Here is a 16796-nt window from a genome sequence, read left to right as displayed (position 1 = left end):
ATATGATTTTGGTGATTTAAGTTGGATAACATTTGATATTTTTGTGTATTGGTAAGTTTATGTTAATAGAGTTCTTTTGTCGAATAGTTTTAAATTTTTAAAAAAACTTTTTATAAATTAATTTTCAAATCTATGATAAAAAAATATAAATTAAACAAAAGTGGACATGTAAAAAATAAAAATGTATATATGTATCAAAATTCTTTTTATATTTTCTGGAGAAATAATTTTTTTATCGACTAACTTCCTTTATACATTTATTATGGGTTTTGATCGATTAAATATAGGAGGGGTTACATTTGGGTATTAGGTAACTGAGCCGGCCTGATCGAGTCAAGCATTTTTTAAAACTTTGGGGTTCGGGTAACTTTGGGTTGATGATGGGGTTTTTTGCAGCCGATCCGGGTATCGGGTACATGACATATTTTTCATTTTTTTAAATTCAGTACCCATTTATTAATAATTAAATACCATGTATTTATTTATTTTTTTAAAAAAAACGTGGTACCAGATTAAGTATTGATCATATTAAATTTAGTATGATCACGTGTTTTTTTTCGAGTACCTGAAAATGGAGTAGTGAATTTTTCAGATCAGGTTCGGCAGTAAAAATCCTACCCAAAATTAAGGATACTTGACCCGAAAAAAATCGAACCCGAGATATCGTACTCGATCCATTCGAAGTTTGATTTTAGTAAGTCAACTTGATTTTCTCTTTTGTTTATTTTGAATCAAAAATACAATCATGATATCGAAAAATATTAATTTGATGTTTGAGTTAATATATCGGAGGTAAACGAAAATACCGAGAAACAAATTTTTTTCTCTCCCACTTCTCTGGACAAAAATTTGTGTGAGATAGTCTCACGCATCGTATTTTGTGAGACAGATCTCTTATTTGGATCATCTATGAAAAAATATTACTTTATAAGAAGTATTACTTTTTATTGTGAATATCGGTAGGATTGATCCGTCTCATAAATATGATTTGTGAGATCGTCAAACGAGAAATCTCAGATGTCCATGATGTTGACAACAATCGAACACACTATTAAAAAATTTTTAATACACATAGTCATCATTTATTTCATGTTCGTGAGAAAAAGGAAATGCAAGGACAATTTTTCTCCCACCTCCCTCTAGCCACAGAATTCAGACACTGAAATCTGCAGCAATGGACGCAACGTTACTCTCTACCAATCCCAACCTTTTCGATTCCAATTCTGTCGCTAAACTCCACCGCCGCTTCTTCACGATTCGTCCGAGTCAAATCACTCACCTCCAACTCTGGTGCAACTCGGAGCTGAGCCGGATGGGATCGGGTTATTCAGCGAGATGCTTCGGCTCAGTTGATCGCCTTAGCAGCCGGTATCAATTTTCTGCCAAGGGTGGATACTGGAAGTTGAATGCCGTGCCCGCCGGTGCTTCAGATGCTGCTGCGTTGAGACCTGATGCTATTGTTCTTCACGTACGGGTAAGCATTCGGCTTAATGTTTGCATATACACATATATCCTTCATTCTTTTCTTTTTTTCATTAGATTAAATCTGGAGATATTTCAGCAGGGGATGTTATGCGAGGGATGCGTGGCCAGTGTTCAGAGAATTCTAGAAAGTCAAGTAAGAAGTTGTAATTCACAATTCGTTTCACTTGTTCCATGTATCAATAGTTGAGTTATGTGTGAGTGATCAATATCTTTTGGGTGGTTTGGTAACAACGGTTTTTGGCATGTTTGACGAAAACTTAATGCCATGGACAAGCATTTGGAGTTTATCTCAATGGCCGATGCCCGGGTGTCCTACCGAGGCATGAATCACAGCCTGAGGATAGTAGAATTTAGAATTCCCCATGATGATGCTATAGAGTGTTTTTCTTATGACTATAATATCATTGAGCTGTCTTTTCTTGAACTGTCGACAGGAAACAGTTTCTTCAGCTAATGTGAATCTCACAACTGAGACAGCAATTGTATGGCTTGTGTCTGATGCCAAGGTTGCACCCGGATGGCAAAAGGATTTAGGGCAAGCTCTTGCAAAGCATTTGACTAGTTGTGGATTCGAATCTAATCTCAGAGGTGGGCTATTGCTTATCCATTTTTTGGACTGTTCAGTTAGCTTGCCAAGTCACTGTTCTGCTTATGATCTTGCAGTTGCTGTTGTTTGCTGTCGCCTCAACCATGAAAGTTTTCCCGCAACTTCCTAACTGTTGAAATTGTGAAATTTTGTTATTAAGTTAGAAAAACGTGATAAATCGATTATGAGATGACTATAGATAGGCTTTAATGCCAGAATCACATTAGTTGTGACTGTTTTGCCTCTCCTCTTTACTCTTTGTTGCCTTCGTCGAATTTACCGGCTCAGTCCCAACCCTCAAGTATGGGGCGGATTGTTATGTTTAGGCAGATGTTGATGTCGTCAGCCAAATACTAAAATGCTAACTACTAGTCCTCTGAGACTGCCCTCTAATTTTTCAAGTAGACAAATGTTTTGTTGTAAGTTGTGGGCTTTCGCATAAGCTTCCTGGGGATATTACTGATGAAGGAGCTATTGATGCAGATGCACAATCGTAGGATACAAGGGATTCTCTTTACAACCATTCCACCTTCATGGTATGTCATTCTACAATCTACATTGTACATAGAGAGATTCATTTGCATCTGTCTACCTAGTCCAACTCTTTCCTCCTTTTACCATTTATCCACCCTAAACACTGACTAGTGAAACATTCTATAGGTTCAAATTCTGCTACCAGGGTTGATTTAATCCAAGGTGATTGAATTTGCCCCAACGACGCAAATTTACCATTTCATAAGTTGGTGGGTCAAGTCACTCAAGCATGAGTTGACATGTGATATCTTGTTCAAAAATACTTTTTAGTATTTGGATATAATTAAGTGACGAAATAAAGTGGTGTTTCTATAACTACGTATGGAATACTGTAAAAAGTAGCAATGGTAAATGGTATGGAGAAAAATGCTCATGCTATAATTTGATGTTGATATATTTATTTATTGCATTCTAACTCTTCATTGGACTTGAATTCAAGGTATAAATATAAATCAAGTAAATGTACATTCATCTCTCTTAATCTTTGAATTGGTAATTGGTAAATATTTCACACTTACATTATTCTTTCATGCAAACCGACGAATATGCAGAGTATACAAACAGATGAAATTCCAAAAATGCTCAAATCCAACAAAGAGACGCATCATACACGCGGAACAAATAACCTTTGAAAGAACCGCAAATCCTTGGTTCAAACCCATGTTGAATCGCCCTCTCCTCCGGTTATGTACTTAAAAATTAGTAATTTTGACATGTTACTATCAATATTTCCCACCTCTAACGAGAGAGATTCACCAAAAACTACAAAATTTTAAGAAAAATTAATAAATAAATGAATAATATTCATAATAAGCTAAGGATCAATACCTTAGATACTGGAACCACCAGAACTCTGAAGTTTGCCACCTTAAGACCGTCGTATCCACGGGCCAAAGTTTCCAATCACCAAATGGGATCAATTGGTTATCGGGTTTAGACCATATAAGTCATCCCCACCTGTATCAAACGTGAGTGTGGAACGCTCAAATTTGCGGTACCCCTCCTGCAGTTCTTTCTCAAGAATGCGTAGAAATAATTTACAACAAGCTTCTTAATAAACCAAGAACTTTTTCTTGCTCGAATGTCTCCGTGCCCAAGAAGATACACGATTCCAGATTCCTTAGCCTTGCGTAAAATAGAAAGCTCCATCTCAAGACTTTCTTCAGCATCAACTATCATCTGCTCAGTGGAAGCTAGTTTTACCTCTTCTGAGGTGCTTGCTTCTGAAATGAAATTGTTTCTGTTATTCAACTCATCCAGAAGAGGGACAGCAAGCGAATAAACACTTCCATTGGGAGCTATCAAAAACTTCGACATAGAATACTCCTCTTCAGATTCCGAGCCATCTCCATCGGTTTCCAGCGACCTTTCTTTAGCTTCCCGGCGAATAAATTTTTCGAGGCTCTCAATCAGCAATTTCTCAAAGATCTCATGGTTTTCTTTGCGAACATCCTTGTAACCATATCTGTTAATTGCAGAGTCAGAGGACCATGGTGTCAAAATCTTCTTAAAATCAGCTACTAGTCACACTAAACAAGCAACACTACTATCCCAAAATTAATGTGGGAGTAGACTTTGCTAAGTTAATGACAGGATAAACAAGAACTGATACATGGAGGTTACCTTCTCTTTGGAAAATCATGTCTGGCGTATTATTAAACTAATTCAATATCATTGAGTTAAAAACAAGAAGTCCACTATATAAATAACGAGCACGATTGTCTTCAGGTCTCAATTGCAAAACAGCATTCCAAATGTAGGATTTTTTCATTTCTACTGAAAGCATTCTTGAAGAAGATTTGATTTCAGGATTCGTAAGAACAGATTGTGAGGTTCTAATTCAAATAATACAAGTGAAATGGACACTCTACTTGGTCTATCTAGATGTCAGTTTGAGAAGTGTTATATCCCACAAGAGTGTACCGTACCTGTGCGTCAAGTAATTTTTCAAATGTCTTGACATTATTAACACATGCTTGAATTAATTTCAAAAACCCAGAATTTAATTTGTTCAATTTGAGAGAGAGAGTTCCGTGCAACATGCTATTAAATTATCCACAATATAAGGCCACTAGACCATTAGTCTTAATGGCATTTTTGGGTGTTGGCCTATTAAGCTAAATAATTATTCCAATCGCGCCATGAGCTATCGATTTCTTTACGAAGCATAAAACATTATCACTGTATTTTTCCACATCAGACTTCGAAATATCCATAGAACTACCAGAACAAATCAGTGTAACCTCTCAGTTATTAACATGAGTTGTCTTTACATACCACCCACCAGCCATGATGAGTGAAGGCAGCTTGAGGACGACATATAACCACATAAACTAATATCACGAAACACTCTTGAGAGAGAAGTTACCTAGCAATGCAACGGAATAAGTGGTAGCCTCTGGAGCAGACTCTTGTAAACAGAAACCTTTCGCTTTGAGGCACGAAAGATGCGGTGACATACTTAATACATACAAATATGACCATTGAATGCACTGCCGGTAGAGTGGTTAGAAAATAGCCAAATATAGCTGGTACCCCTTTTGCTAGCTCATTGTAAAGCAAACCAACGCCAGGAGCTCTCACGGTACCTAGGTTGGGACCTAGTTCCCGCAACAAATCCATGGACATCTTTCGCTTCACCTCTGTTTCATACTTCAGCTTGCTCCCATAATTCCAGATGTACATTATTAAAAATATGACAATGGCAAAAACCAATATGATCCAACTTCCATCCCCCACACTCCATAAAACTGAAGAAAAAAAGGTCAACTCCAAACACAAGAAAATGATAGCAAAACTCAGCACAACAAAAATATTTGTCTGCCATATGAGAAGCATCACAAGAGTTACTAAGATTGTGGTCATCATCATGACTCCAAGTTCTGCAATGCCTGTAAGAAAGTCAAATTAGAAAACAGAAGCCTGTCTGATCCTAGTAGAAGCACAAATTCATATAATAAAAAAATATAATGGCAATCATAAACGTGAAGCCACAGCTATTATACTTTGAAAATCATCAGCTCAAACTTAACCAAATTCCATATTAGATCTTCCAGCAGCCCAATATAAGGTGGAAGTCACATGCATATGTGACTGCTAATACTATATGGGTGGTAAGCCAGAAAAGCAGGTCTGAAACACCAATGATTCATCTTCTTAAAAACTGCCGGAAATTCTTTAGCTTCGCAAATGATTGAATGTTTTAATGATGAAAATAGTGCTGACCAAACACACATAGTCTAACTAGGAATTTTGTAAACATCTAGTGCTGGAAACAACACATTTTTAAATAATATACAAATAAATAAACTGAATGCATAGCTTTGTAAATCAGTTTGGAATACAGCAGCACTTTGCTCAAAAAAGTATTTTTCCAGTATAGCTTTTTAACGTTTTTCATTAAAATAGAAGCAGTTTTTGTTCTGCTAAAATCGTGAAATAGCAATTTTAAAAAAGAAACTAAAATTGAGATTCTAAAAGCTAAATTTTCCCGCTTGTGGCTTCCACTTTTTTTAAGTAAGGTTTCAAACTTCTCTATCTAAACATGAGTTTTGAAAAATTAAAACTTTCATTTAATCAAACTTATATTCAATCGCATGTTATGTCCTCAAACTTAGTCGTTAGATGTCAGTCGTTACAAAATGACAGGTTGTTTTGTAGTAAACCAAACACGTCGTTTCTTGTCTCCTCTCTCTCAAAGTATTGTGCCAGGGGGGCAAAAGGCATGCAAACTCATAACCCAAAACCCAATCAGTACCCAACCAACTCAGTAGGATCAATTTCAGGAAGGTTTTGAGCCAACACAAATCACAAGATGATTGACCTAACCTGACAAAAATTACTTGCATCCATTGTATAAATTTTCTGTGCTCTCAGATAGTTACTAGATAGAAAGAATTTTCAGGTTATGATAATTTTTGGGGAATTTATATTTTTATTAAGACATAAAATATAACTAATTATTAGTTTATTGTCAAAATTTATTGTTTGTCTTAAATTTTATTTTTATTTAAAACTGTTTAATAAATGCCATTTTCTTCCTTCCATGTGTCTCCTAATTGAAAGGCCAGCCTTTTGTATCTTGTGCTCCAAGTTCCCTCAGCACACAGCTACGCGTTAAAATACTAATGGACCTTTCTCAACACACATGTGAGAAGTTCTATAATTTACAGAAGACTAGTTGCATAAAAGCGCAGAGAGACAACCTAAATGAAATGGCAGGATCATGCGAAGCAAATAAACAAACTCCAAATAGATGTGATCTGAGAGTTACCATATGCATTTCCAATCTCATAAATACTTGAGATATTGCACACCAACACCAGGGTCAACGCCAGCAAAAACCAGTTCATGACTGGAATATAAATTTGGCCCCTGAATTTCCTTGAGGTATGTATAATTTTAAGACGCGGGAAGCAGCCAAGTGCTATGGACTGCTTAATACAGGAGAAAGTCGCTGTAGTCATAGTCCTGCTGGCAATCAATGCAGCCACATTAGCTATGAGGAAGACAGGCCAGAAAACTCCAGCTGCAGCAGATACCAAAGGAAAATCCTGCATTAGCTGGCAATTAAAGATCACCCTCAAAATAGAAATAATTGTCACTATCTCAAATTTCACAACACTAGACTGTGACTGGAGGCGGGAACCGATTATCAAGATAATAATGATGCGCAATCAACATTGTCTAAGTATAGTACAAATGATCAAATGCATCTCATTCTTAATAAAAATAATTCATATTTACTTGGAACTGAAGAGAAAAAAGCCTGTGTTGTGTCCTCGTGGTTCTCCATGAGATAAGCAGCTTGACCCAGATAACCCAGCAGAAGGCAAGGCAACACAAGAAACACAAACGTGAGCTGCCACAACCAGTTATGTCTTTCGTGAGAAAATAAAGAAAAAAACAAATCTTCTATATTATTCTGTTAAAAGGAATGCTAAAAGAATAAAGGCAGTAGCTTGCTGCTTACCTGAACAGATCTCACAGAAAAATAGCAAAGATCTGCAAACATTGTCTCAGAACCTAAGTCACAAAACTGATCATCAGAAATAAATTAAATTACCGGTTTAGTATAATTATAATGATAATAAAGACAAAGCTGAATTTGACATCTGAGAATGTTTGATTTCTGGTGAACTACACTTTAAAGTTGATGTGCAGTTCTAACACAATTCATAGAAGCAAGCTAGCACCCAAAGTTGGTTGGCTTTAAACCATTGATAGAAAAAGAGAGCGGGAAACATTCAGGGGAAAGGGGTCTTCATTTCACAACAAAAATACGTTCTAGATATACTAAAGAACGTTGAGATGATAGGTCGCAAGCCTTGTGACAATCCAATTGAACAATCGCAGATATCAAAGATTGGTGGGCAAGCTTATCTATATCTCACTCACATACGTGGCCACTGGCCAGATATAGCAAATGCAGTGAGATTCGCCCGTTTATGCACAATGCAAAGAAATCTCACCTTCAATCAATTTACAAAGTATTCAAGTACTTGGAAGCAGATCCAGGCAAAGGAATACTCAACAGAAAAATTGTACTCTGAAACTGGAAGACTACACACTTGCGGATTGGGCAGGTGCAGTTTTAGACAGAAGCTCTAGTTTGGGGTATTTTACCCAACTAGCATGATGCACGTGCATTGCACGTAATATCAATTATATTATAAAAATTAAAAAAATTTGATTTTCTAAAAAACAATTTGAATCATTTTGTTATTTATCTGGGCTTAATTTCTTATCATATTAGACGATTTATAAGAACTTATATAACTTACTTTCAAAATTGTTTCCCAAATTAAAGTTCAAGCAGTTGATTTTATGTTATACAATAGATTGCGATGAACATAATATATAGAACAAAATGAACTGAAAGAAATTTTTAAAAGAAATTATATATTCAAACACCACGTATATAGCATAATAACTTAAAAATCAACCAAATTATGGAGTTTATCAATGTATAAATCATAATCTACAAAAGCAAAAAATACTAAAGACAAATAATTATCAATTTAAAATTATTGTGATTAACTCATACAAACAATATTAAACAAATGAAATAGTAATATTGATAGTAAAATATAACTGATAATATTTAATTTAATCTCGTAAAGAATTTTTTTCAATTCTATATCATGGATAATAAATTCTATATATCGATCTTTCGTAGACTAACATTGATAACTATTAATTTCTTGTTAAATAAGTTTTAAAATAATAAATAAATCAACATATGTAAAGAAATGCACATTCAAATAAGATCATATGGTAAATATCAAATACTCATATAATAATTATTAAATATAGATTTTAAACTATTGGCATGATTTTCACCATTAAAATTTGAAATATAACAAAAGAAATAAACTTTCATATATCTTTTTGTGATACTATAATTTATTACTTAATTAGAAATTGCACTAAAAATATAATCACCAAATTATAATAAAATCATTGAAAAAAAATGTAGAGAGAAAATTAAAAGGATAAAATATTTAAATGTAGTATAAAGATGAGTTATTTGATAAAATTAATATAGGAGTTACATTATATTCTTGAAGTGTGTATAGAAGGTTAATTTTGTCATTGCACAATTGGAAAACAATGTCCTTTATCCACACTTTTATAGGTATATTGATTAGGAGGAAACTTTGTAAAACAGAGAAGAAGAAAATAAAGTATGGTGTCAAGATAAAGCACAAACTTGGAATTCAGATCAATTGCATTAGGAATTTGCAAGTTGTTGTGGCTTAAGATCATCCTAGAAGATCTAAGATTATCCTGGGAAGGACCTATAAAATTGTGTTGTAAAAATAAATATGCCATTAGTATAGCCCATAATTCAGTGCAACGTGATCAAATAAAACACATTTAAGTATACATATATGATATATTTCATTAAGGAAAAACTTAATATTGGACTAGTTTGTACACCTTATCTTCTAAACTCGTGACCAACTTGTTGACATCTTCACCAAGGTTGTATTTGGATTGATGAATTTTAAATATATTCAAATATATTTTTGTTGTTTTAGAGAAGCAACAACATAAACTTCAAATCCATTGTCATGTTTATTTAATGTTTTATATTAATTATGATCAATTTCAATTAACCAAATAATCCATCCCCCCAAATGCATCCCAAGGGAATCTGTAATCCTACATTCAGAAATATTTTAGACAAGTTGGGAATGACGAATCTCTACCAACAAAGCTTTTGGGGTGTTGAAAACTTGAAATGACAGAATTAGATTTTTTTCTAAACGGCTGTATAGAGCTAATTTATGCTGATTATTTGGTTCGATTTTAGAAATATGATCTGTATTTATTCTAGGATATGCATTTATTCTTTTGTAAGGTTTCCTAGAATAAATGGCTATTTTCCTAGGACTGTGTACATATTTACATATATATACCTATTCCTCTGTATCAAAATAAAATGGTGAAATAAAGAGTACATTTCTCTTTAGATTCATTCCCACAAAATGGAAATTTTTTATTTGGTTTGAAGTCCTTCATGGTCATCCCTGAAGTCTATACAGATTCCATCACTTGTCATTTGTCAAACCTCTTTGGCATTCAAATGTAAATGATTCTGGCAAATTAGTAAAAAGATCAAGAAGAATTTAATGGTTCAGCCATGATATTACGAACAAAAATTATAAATGAGGATAAAGGACAAACAAAGATTGACACAGGATGCGTGTTGGAAAACTGAATTTCATACATTTAAAGCAAGCCTGACTTCAGAAAATTACATAATTCCCTTTAAACATGAAAATAAACAGAGGCATTCTTCAGAATTTACCTGTTGCACAAAGAAGACAGCCTCCTAAGGAGTACCAGGCGTTTGTTGAGTTGCGCTTGAAGAAATAATATATATGAATTGGATTAAATGCCCGCAAAACTCGAGTATCATACTTGATGAGGTTGTATATGCCAATGGCACCAAGAGAACAAAACCATATAAACAACGCAGGACCTATGACAATTCCCACTTTACTGGTTCCATACCTCTGGACACTGAATAGTATTATAAGAAATGATACTGAGATCATCACCACGTGATCTGCAATCCAGAAAACTAAAACCTTTCAATAATCAGCTAGAGTACATCATTCAACTGAATGTATGGCCATTAGACAACTAATGGCACAAAATATATGAACAAATCCTATTTCATTTTGGAAGCTAGATCTATACATAAAGAAAGCATTCAGAAACTAGTGCCACTGGTTTTTGTACATTGGACATTACTATATTCGATTAGTATGTAAAGGTGAGAAAAAAGTCAGTATTGCAAGAGTCTGATTAGATCAATTACGAGTATGAAGCATGGAGATCATGTAATTTACTATAACATATTAGGTTAAATTGCAAATTTGGAATTCAGATCACCCCACCTTAAGGGGAGATCACAAGATATGACCTTTAAGTACCCATACCTCAATTTAATTGTCGAGAGCATGCAAATGATTACACCACAGATCCTAAATTTTCTAAGCTGACATCTCCTAGAATGTTTCTAAATACTCGGTACTCATTACATTACGTGGAATTTAAATACACGGATCCTCCACTTTTAATCAACAGTCAAAGGTAATATTCAAAGTCAAATTACAATGGATAATATAATTAGATTTTTGGATTTTCTTAACTCAACTCAAAATCAAATCAAAATCAAAATCAAAATCAAAATCAAATCAAATCATTGTGAGACTCAAATTGTTGGCGTAGCAGCATTTCATGACCACTGTATTAATCTTTTACTTAACAAAGCAACAGTTTGGACTGATGTTAATATCATAATAGCTTTCAAGCATCTGAAAACCAAGGAAAGTATTTTATACATTAACGTATTCTGGCAAATGTAACTAGTAGACAAATATTAATCACCTTGCTTGATCCCAGACACTCCAATCTTTAAGCCATCAACAGCGGATATCACTGCAAAGATTGTCATAAACTACTTCACGAGACTTTCATAATGCACTAGAGCACTTTCTGTCTTTGACTACTAAATCACTAATTTATCCAGGAACAAATGGATCTAAAAAATAATCTGGTAAAAAGCACCTGACATAGCAGGTGTAACAACACCATCAGCTATCACCATAGAAGTACCAGCAAGAACCAACATCAGGAGAAGCTTTTTCAAAACCAGGGAGGCTTCAAGTCTTTCCTTTATCTTCAGTGACCTATCCAGCTCAGTTGATGGCACCTCTAGTCTAAAGATTGATATACGAGCATCTGATGGAAGTTGGTTGGGTAAAAGACTAACTTTAGCATGCCTACAAATCAATGAGTAAAGTGCAAATGTACCACCTGCAACAATAGGTCAATCAACTAGTTTGATTCATTTATAGATTATGCATTAACAAGATTATGGTAATTGTGTGTTGTGAGTGATGTAAAAGAACATTCTCAAGGTGATGTACCTTCACCGACATCATTAGCCCAAAGAACAATAAGGGCATACTTGATCAAAGGAATCAGAATTAAGGTGTAGAAAACCAGGGACAATGCACCAAGAACATCTTATAGATTATGCATTAACAAGCGTAAGATAATTGTGGGTTGTGAGTGGTGTAAAAGAACATTCTCAAGGTGATGTACCTTCACCATCATCATTAGCCCAAAGAACAATAAGGGCATACTTGATCAAAGGAATCAGAATTAAGGTGTACAAAACCAGGGACAATGCACCAAGAACATCTTCCTTTCCATTGGCTGGTGCTTTGCTAAACATCACACTGAAGGTGTATAAAGGACTAGTTCCAACATCTCCAAAAACAACCCCAAGAGTCAGAAAGGCGAGTACTATTTTCCTAGCCAAAGTGACATTCTGCGAATACGATTTCAAAATCAACACACCAATTCTATACCTATTGCAGGACGTAAAGAAATCTATCAAAAGCTTAATCCACACGTTCTATTTCAGTAGAACAGTTTTCTAATAATGTAACATTTAACAGATTCCTAAGAAAAAAAATTGAAACTAAAAATTCAAGGGCCTTGGTGCTTGTTATCTTAGTAGTTAGAAATAGCTAATACACCCACATAGACCAAAGTGATTTACATTAGCAGGATATGCGAGCCAAAACAACAAGATCATACTAAATCAAATGCAGCTGTCTCGGATTGCAGGGTTTCAGACCTTCTAGCTCAAAGGAATTTTCCACCAGACCAAAAATTATGATGCCTAATTATCATTCATCAATCCGTCACGTCAAAACAGAGGACGGTGTTTTATTAATTTTTATGAGATTACTGTTCTCAAGCTTCAAATTATCAAAAGCGCGAAGCATTCATTGCATCACTTGGGATACCAAGATTTCAGTAAGTTCAAGAGGAATTAGGAAGCTTTGCAGAGCCTTGGGGCTGCTACAGGTACATTTTGACATTTATAATAAATGGGAGAAGACACGAGTCAGGGGCGGAGCCACCCTTGAGCTATGGTGGGCTCCAGCCCCACCTATTTTTTTTAAAAAAAAGTTAGTAATTTTAAATTTTATATTTTTTTCAGCTCATATTAAAATAGAACAAATTTTTTATCAATTTCATTTTTTATATTTTTTAGACCCATGTTAAAAATTAAAAATAAAACAACTCCTACAAATCATAATTCATATTGTGTATTTGTTTGTTTATTGTCGTATGTTCCGAAATTATGCAATTTCGAGATAAAAATTCAACGACACTAAAATTATGTTGAATATTTAGTTGTGAATATTTAGTTGTGATTATTCGAGTTACAATAATATTGTCCTACGAGGTATATGAATTTTGGAGTTTGAATTTTTACCCTAAAAATCTATTGTTGCAGATTTTTGGAATAATAATTAATTGGTTGAAATGTTTGATGATTATTTATGTGCAATTATTATTAGGTTTATTTTGTGATTTTTTATTTATAATAACCAAATATTGAATAAGTATGAGATTTGAAAAATAATTCTTTGTTTTAAATTTTTGGGAATATTGAATTTTTCTGGTCGAGGTGCAATAATTGTCCCTACTAAGTAGAGCGATCGAACCATGACGCTTAGGCTGCTCTGCGATTTAAAATATTTGAGTTGCACCGTTACCACCAGCTATAGCTTTTGGTAAAACGGCAAGCGTTTGGTCCTACGTTCGGTTTATTCGAAAGTTCGGTTTATATTTTTTAAAATATAGGTTAGTTCGGTTCAATTTCAGTTTTTAAAAACTTCGTTAACCTAACAAACTAAACTTTTATAAATTATAAAGATATAAATATTACAATTTCTAATAAAATTTATTAGATAATAGTACTATACTTAAAAATATTTTTTTAATAAATAAAATTTAAATTATTTCATCCAATTTTTATATTGTATTTTTTTATTTAAAACATGATTATTGTTAAAAAAAATTCTAAAATTTTGGTTAATTGTGATACGGAGTGAAATAAACGATTTTTTTGATTTGGTTTGTTAGGTTTTCGTAGTAAAGTTCGGTCTTTTCGGTTTGTTGGAAAAAAAGTTCGGTTAATTTGATTTTAGGAAATTCGGTTCGATTTTAACTGGACATATTATTGTCTAACATAGGATGGAACCAGTCCTAAATACTTATGAATCATGGCTTCGTCCCTTACACAGTCAGTTGAACAGTATGCACCATATACGAAGCAACAGAAATCAATCGACCTTGAAATGAACATGGGCCGAGTACAAAAACAGGATAAATGGCCGCGCAGAAATCTACTCCACAAATCAGCAGCAACGCTAAAGGTGGAGATTTTCAAATTTCAGTAGCATAAGTTCGACCTCTAAAGAAATTAGAATTAAAAATACTTATAGAATTCAATCCACTTCAATAAATAATTTGCATTACGTTCCTCTTGTGCCAGTCCTTTCGATCAATTTATTGAAATCAAACCAGGCATGCAATCATTATGAGAAGAATTGAAAGACCTATTCCACCCCTTTATCCCCATTTTTGGCTGAGTAGGAGAAATACAAGAGCTTCGAGGGCTCGACTTAAAAAACACTCATACCTCAAAATTATTCCTCTGAGCGCCACGAACTTCAAGTGCTTCAACGTCAAACGGATCAATCCTAGGCTCAGTACGTATCAACTTGTACTCGCCGCTGTCTTCGTCATCAGAATCCAGCTGCCGCGGAGAATCCTCAGCTCCGCCACTGCCGCCGCCTTCTTCCTCGCCGTCGTTAACAGTCTGCGACCACTCCTCGTCTTGATACACCCACCGAGAATCAACTGAATCCGACGACGATAAATCACTCTTCCCCCTCGACGATCCCTCCGCCATCCAACTACGTGCGTACACGGGAATTCCTAGACGAAATCATACATTGATTCGACAACATAAATTTCCTCGAGTCGGTGAGTGAATTTATACGCACGTGTCTAAGATTGAATGATTTGATTTGAAGATTGTAACAAAGGATTTCTATCCAATCTCAGATCTGATTGTTCTTTATTTGGCGGCTACGCAACTATTATTGGTCCAATTTGTAATCGAACTTGTCTTTCCCTTCTCTTTCCATTAATTTTATTTTTCAATTCTTCCAAATTCGATACTCGATTCGAATAGAAGATTTTAGGAGGAAGATTTTTTATCTGATTAAATAAATAAATAATCAGATACGATGATTGTTGGGTATGAGACGAGGGCGGATTTTAAAGATTTTTTATTATTATGTTAATTTTAATATGTTTTTGTTGAATGATTTGGTTTGATAAAATGAATAAAATTATTAGTATATAGTTGATGTTATTTTTGTTGGATAATAATACTATGATAAAAATTTTCTAATATTGTGTTATTTTTTCTATACTATTTAATTTGCTAATTTTTTATTGTTCTCAATTATTTAATAAAATTCACAACTTACTCAAAATAATTCGAATTTGAGAAAATACATATTATATGGGATAATATGATATTTTGGATAGGATATGAATACTCAATCCTTCTATGGGTATGGGTATAGGTATGGGGTGAAGATGAAATTGAATACCCGATGAGGATGAGACGATAATGAATATAATAAATGGGAATGAAGACGGAGGATATGGCATCATATCCAAACATGATATATTGTCATACCTAGTTTTCACGGATTTATATTCATGATATAGGTCGATTCGATCCTGGAGCAAAAAATAATATTTTTAGCATAAAAATAATGTATTTTCATGGTTCAGATCGGGTAAAAAATTTGTCTCATAAAATTGACTAATGATACGTTTTCGTAAGAGTTTTTGTATTTTTATTAGCCACTGGACATATCTGATTTTTATAATATAATAATACTTCTGTATAATATAATTTATTCATATTTTGTTTTTAAAATAAAATTTGATTTACCTATGATGTTTATTAAATTAAACATGTCATGATTTAGGAAGATAATTTTTTTACAATTATAAAATATGCAAATTCAAGTATATTATATTATATTAAATAAAATAATAATTTAATAAATAAAACATAATCATTTTTATGAGTCTTCCATAACAAAATCATTGACATCAGAGTGTGAGAGATAAATTTTCAGAATTAAGGAAAGAAACTTCATCAAAAAAGTTAGGTAGGTATCGAAATATCTCTCCTTAACTAATAGTATAAATTATTATTATTATTATTACATACTTTTTGTAATAGCCCAACATTTTATTATGTTAATCCTTATGATTTATTATTGTTATGATCATATTTTATGCTTTACTGGTTGAGATTATGTTGAATGGTTACTGGTTATGGATATCTTTAATAAAATGGTTATTGTTTTGGTATTATGTTCATAGTTGGTGATGATTATGGAAATGAATGGGTAGAATAGAAATTTGATCTTGAGCCAAATAGGAAATGGAAGTGCAGAAACGGTATGAAAAGTTTGGCAATAGTTGTGGTTTTAGCATATTGTTTTATGTATTGATCCAATTGATTTGAGGTCACTTCCATTAGAAAGATAAGATATAAAGTTATAACTTTCATGTTTTGAGTTTTGTTCAAATCATTGTGGAAGACAAGACAAAAGCGCCCCGAAGAGTGTCGTGTGTATCGTTGTTCTTGATATGACACATGTTGGGAGATTTAGCATAACTCTTTACTCATACCTTCAAATGACATGAGGCTAATTGGAGATGCAAGCCAAGACATAGAGCTACAACTTTCATGTTTACCACTTTTCCTAAT

At 33.6% G+C, this 16796-nt stretch overlaps 2 protein-coding genes across 3 annotated transcripts; one reads left to right on the top strand and one right to left on the bottom strand.

Moving 5' to 3' along the window:
• The first annotated feature begins 1106 nt into the window (after positions 1–1106).
• LOC142554028 (copper-transporting ATPase PAA1, chloroplastic-like) lies at positions 1107–3388 on the top strand. 2 transcript variants are annotated; one of them, XM_075664637.1, is made up of 5 exons: positions 1107–1474; positions 1565–1618; positions 1920–2073; positions 2555–2607; positions 2732–3388. In XM_075664637.1, the coding sequence occupies exons 1-4, from the start codon at positions 1175–1177 to the stop codon at positions 2566–2568; spliced, it is 522 nt and encodes a 173-aa protein (XP_075520752.1). In that variant the 5' UTR covers positions 1107–1174; the 3' UTR covers positions 2569–2607; positions 2732–3388. The 2 variants fall into 2 exon arrangements, with proteins under 2 accessions (XP_075520752.1, XP_075520751.1); XM_075664636.1 differs by having other exon boundaries at positions 1562–1618.
• LOC142554027 (potassium transporter 7-like) lies at positions 3079–15110 on the bottom strand. The gene is made up of 10 exons (XM_075664635.1): positions 14631–15110; positions 12230–12458; positions 11690–11938; positions 11510–11560; positions 10422–10682; positions 7578–7630; positions 7352–7466; positions 6879–7133; positions 4974–5496; positions 3079–4070 (listed from the first exon to the last, which is right to left on the bottom strand). The coding sequence occupies exons 1-10, from the start codon at positions 14901–14903 to the stop codon at positions 3539–3541; spliced, it is 2541 nt and encodes an 846-aa protein (XP_075520750.1). The 5' UTR covers positions 14904–15110; the 3' UTR covers positions 3079–3538.
• Positions 15111–16796: the final 1686 nt, after the last annotated feature.

The sequence above is a fragment of the Primulina tabacum genome, chromosome 8 (assembly GCF_025594145.1).
Source record: "Primulina tabacum isolate GXHZ01 chromosome 8, ASM2559414v2, whole genome shotgun sequence".
NCBI lineage: Eukaryota > Viridiplantae > Streptophyta > Magnoliopsida > Lamiales > Gesneriaceae > Primulina > Primulina tabacum.
The sequence above is the reverse complement of the archived record's forward strand: the minus strand, read 5'-3'. Positions and strand labels throughout refer to the sequence as shown.

Coding starts and splice junctions, on each gene's coding strand:
- LOC142554027 (XM_075664635.1), bottom strand. CDS start 14,903: ATGGCGGAGGGATCGTCGAGGGGGAAGAGTGATTTATCGTCGTCGGAT. Junction 5,497..6,878: donor TGAGATTGGAAATGCATATG/GTAACTCTCAGA, acceptor ACTTTCTTACAG/GCATTGCAGAACTTGGAGTC. Junction 4,071..4,973: donor TTATTCCGTTGCATTGCTAG/GTAACTTCTCTC, acceptor TGCAATTAACAG/ATATGGTTACAAGGATGTTC.
- LOC142554028 (XM_075664636.1), top strand. CDS start 1,175: ATGGACGCAACGTTACTCTCTACCAATCCCAACCTTTTCGATTCCAAT. Junction 1,475..1,561: donor CTATTGTTCTTCACGTACGG/GTAAGCATTCGG, acceptor GAGATATTTCAG/CAGGGGATGTTATGCGAGGG. Junction 1,619..1,919: donor AGAGAATTCTAGAAAGTCAA/GTAAGAAGTTGT, acceptor AACTGTCGACAG/GAAACAGTTTCTTCAGCTAA.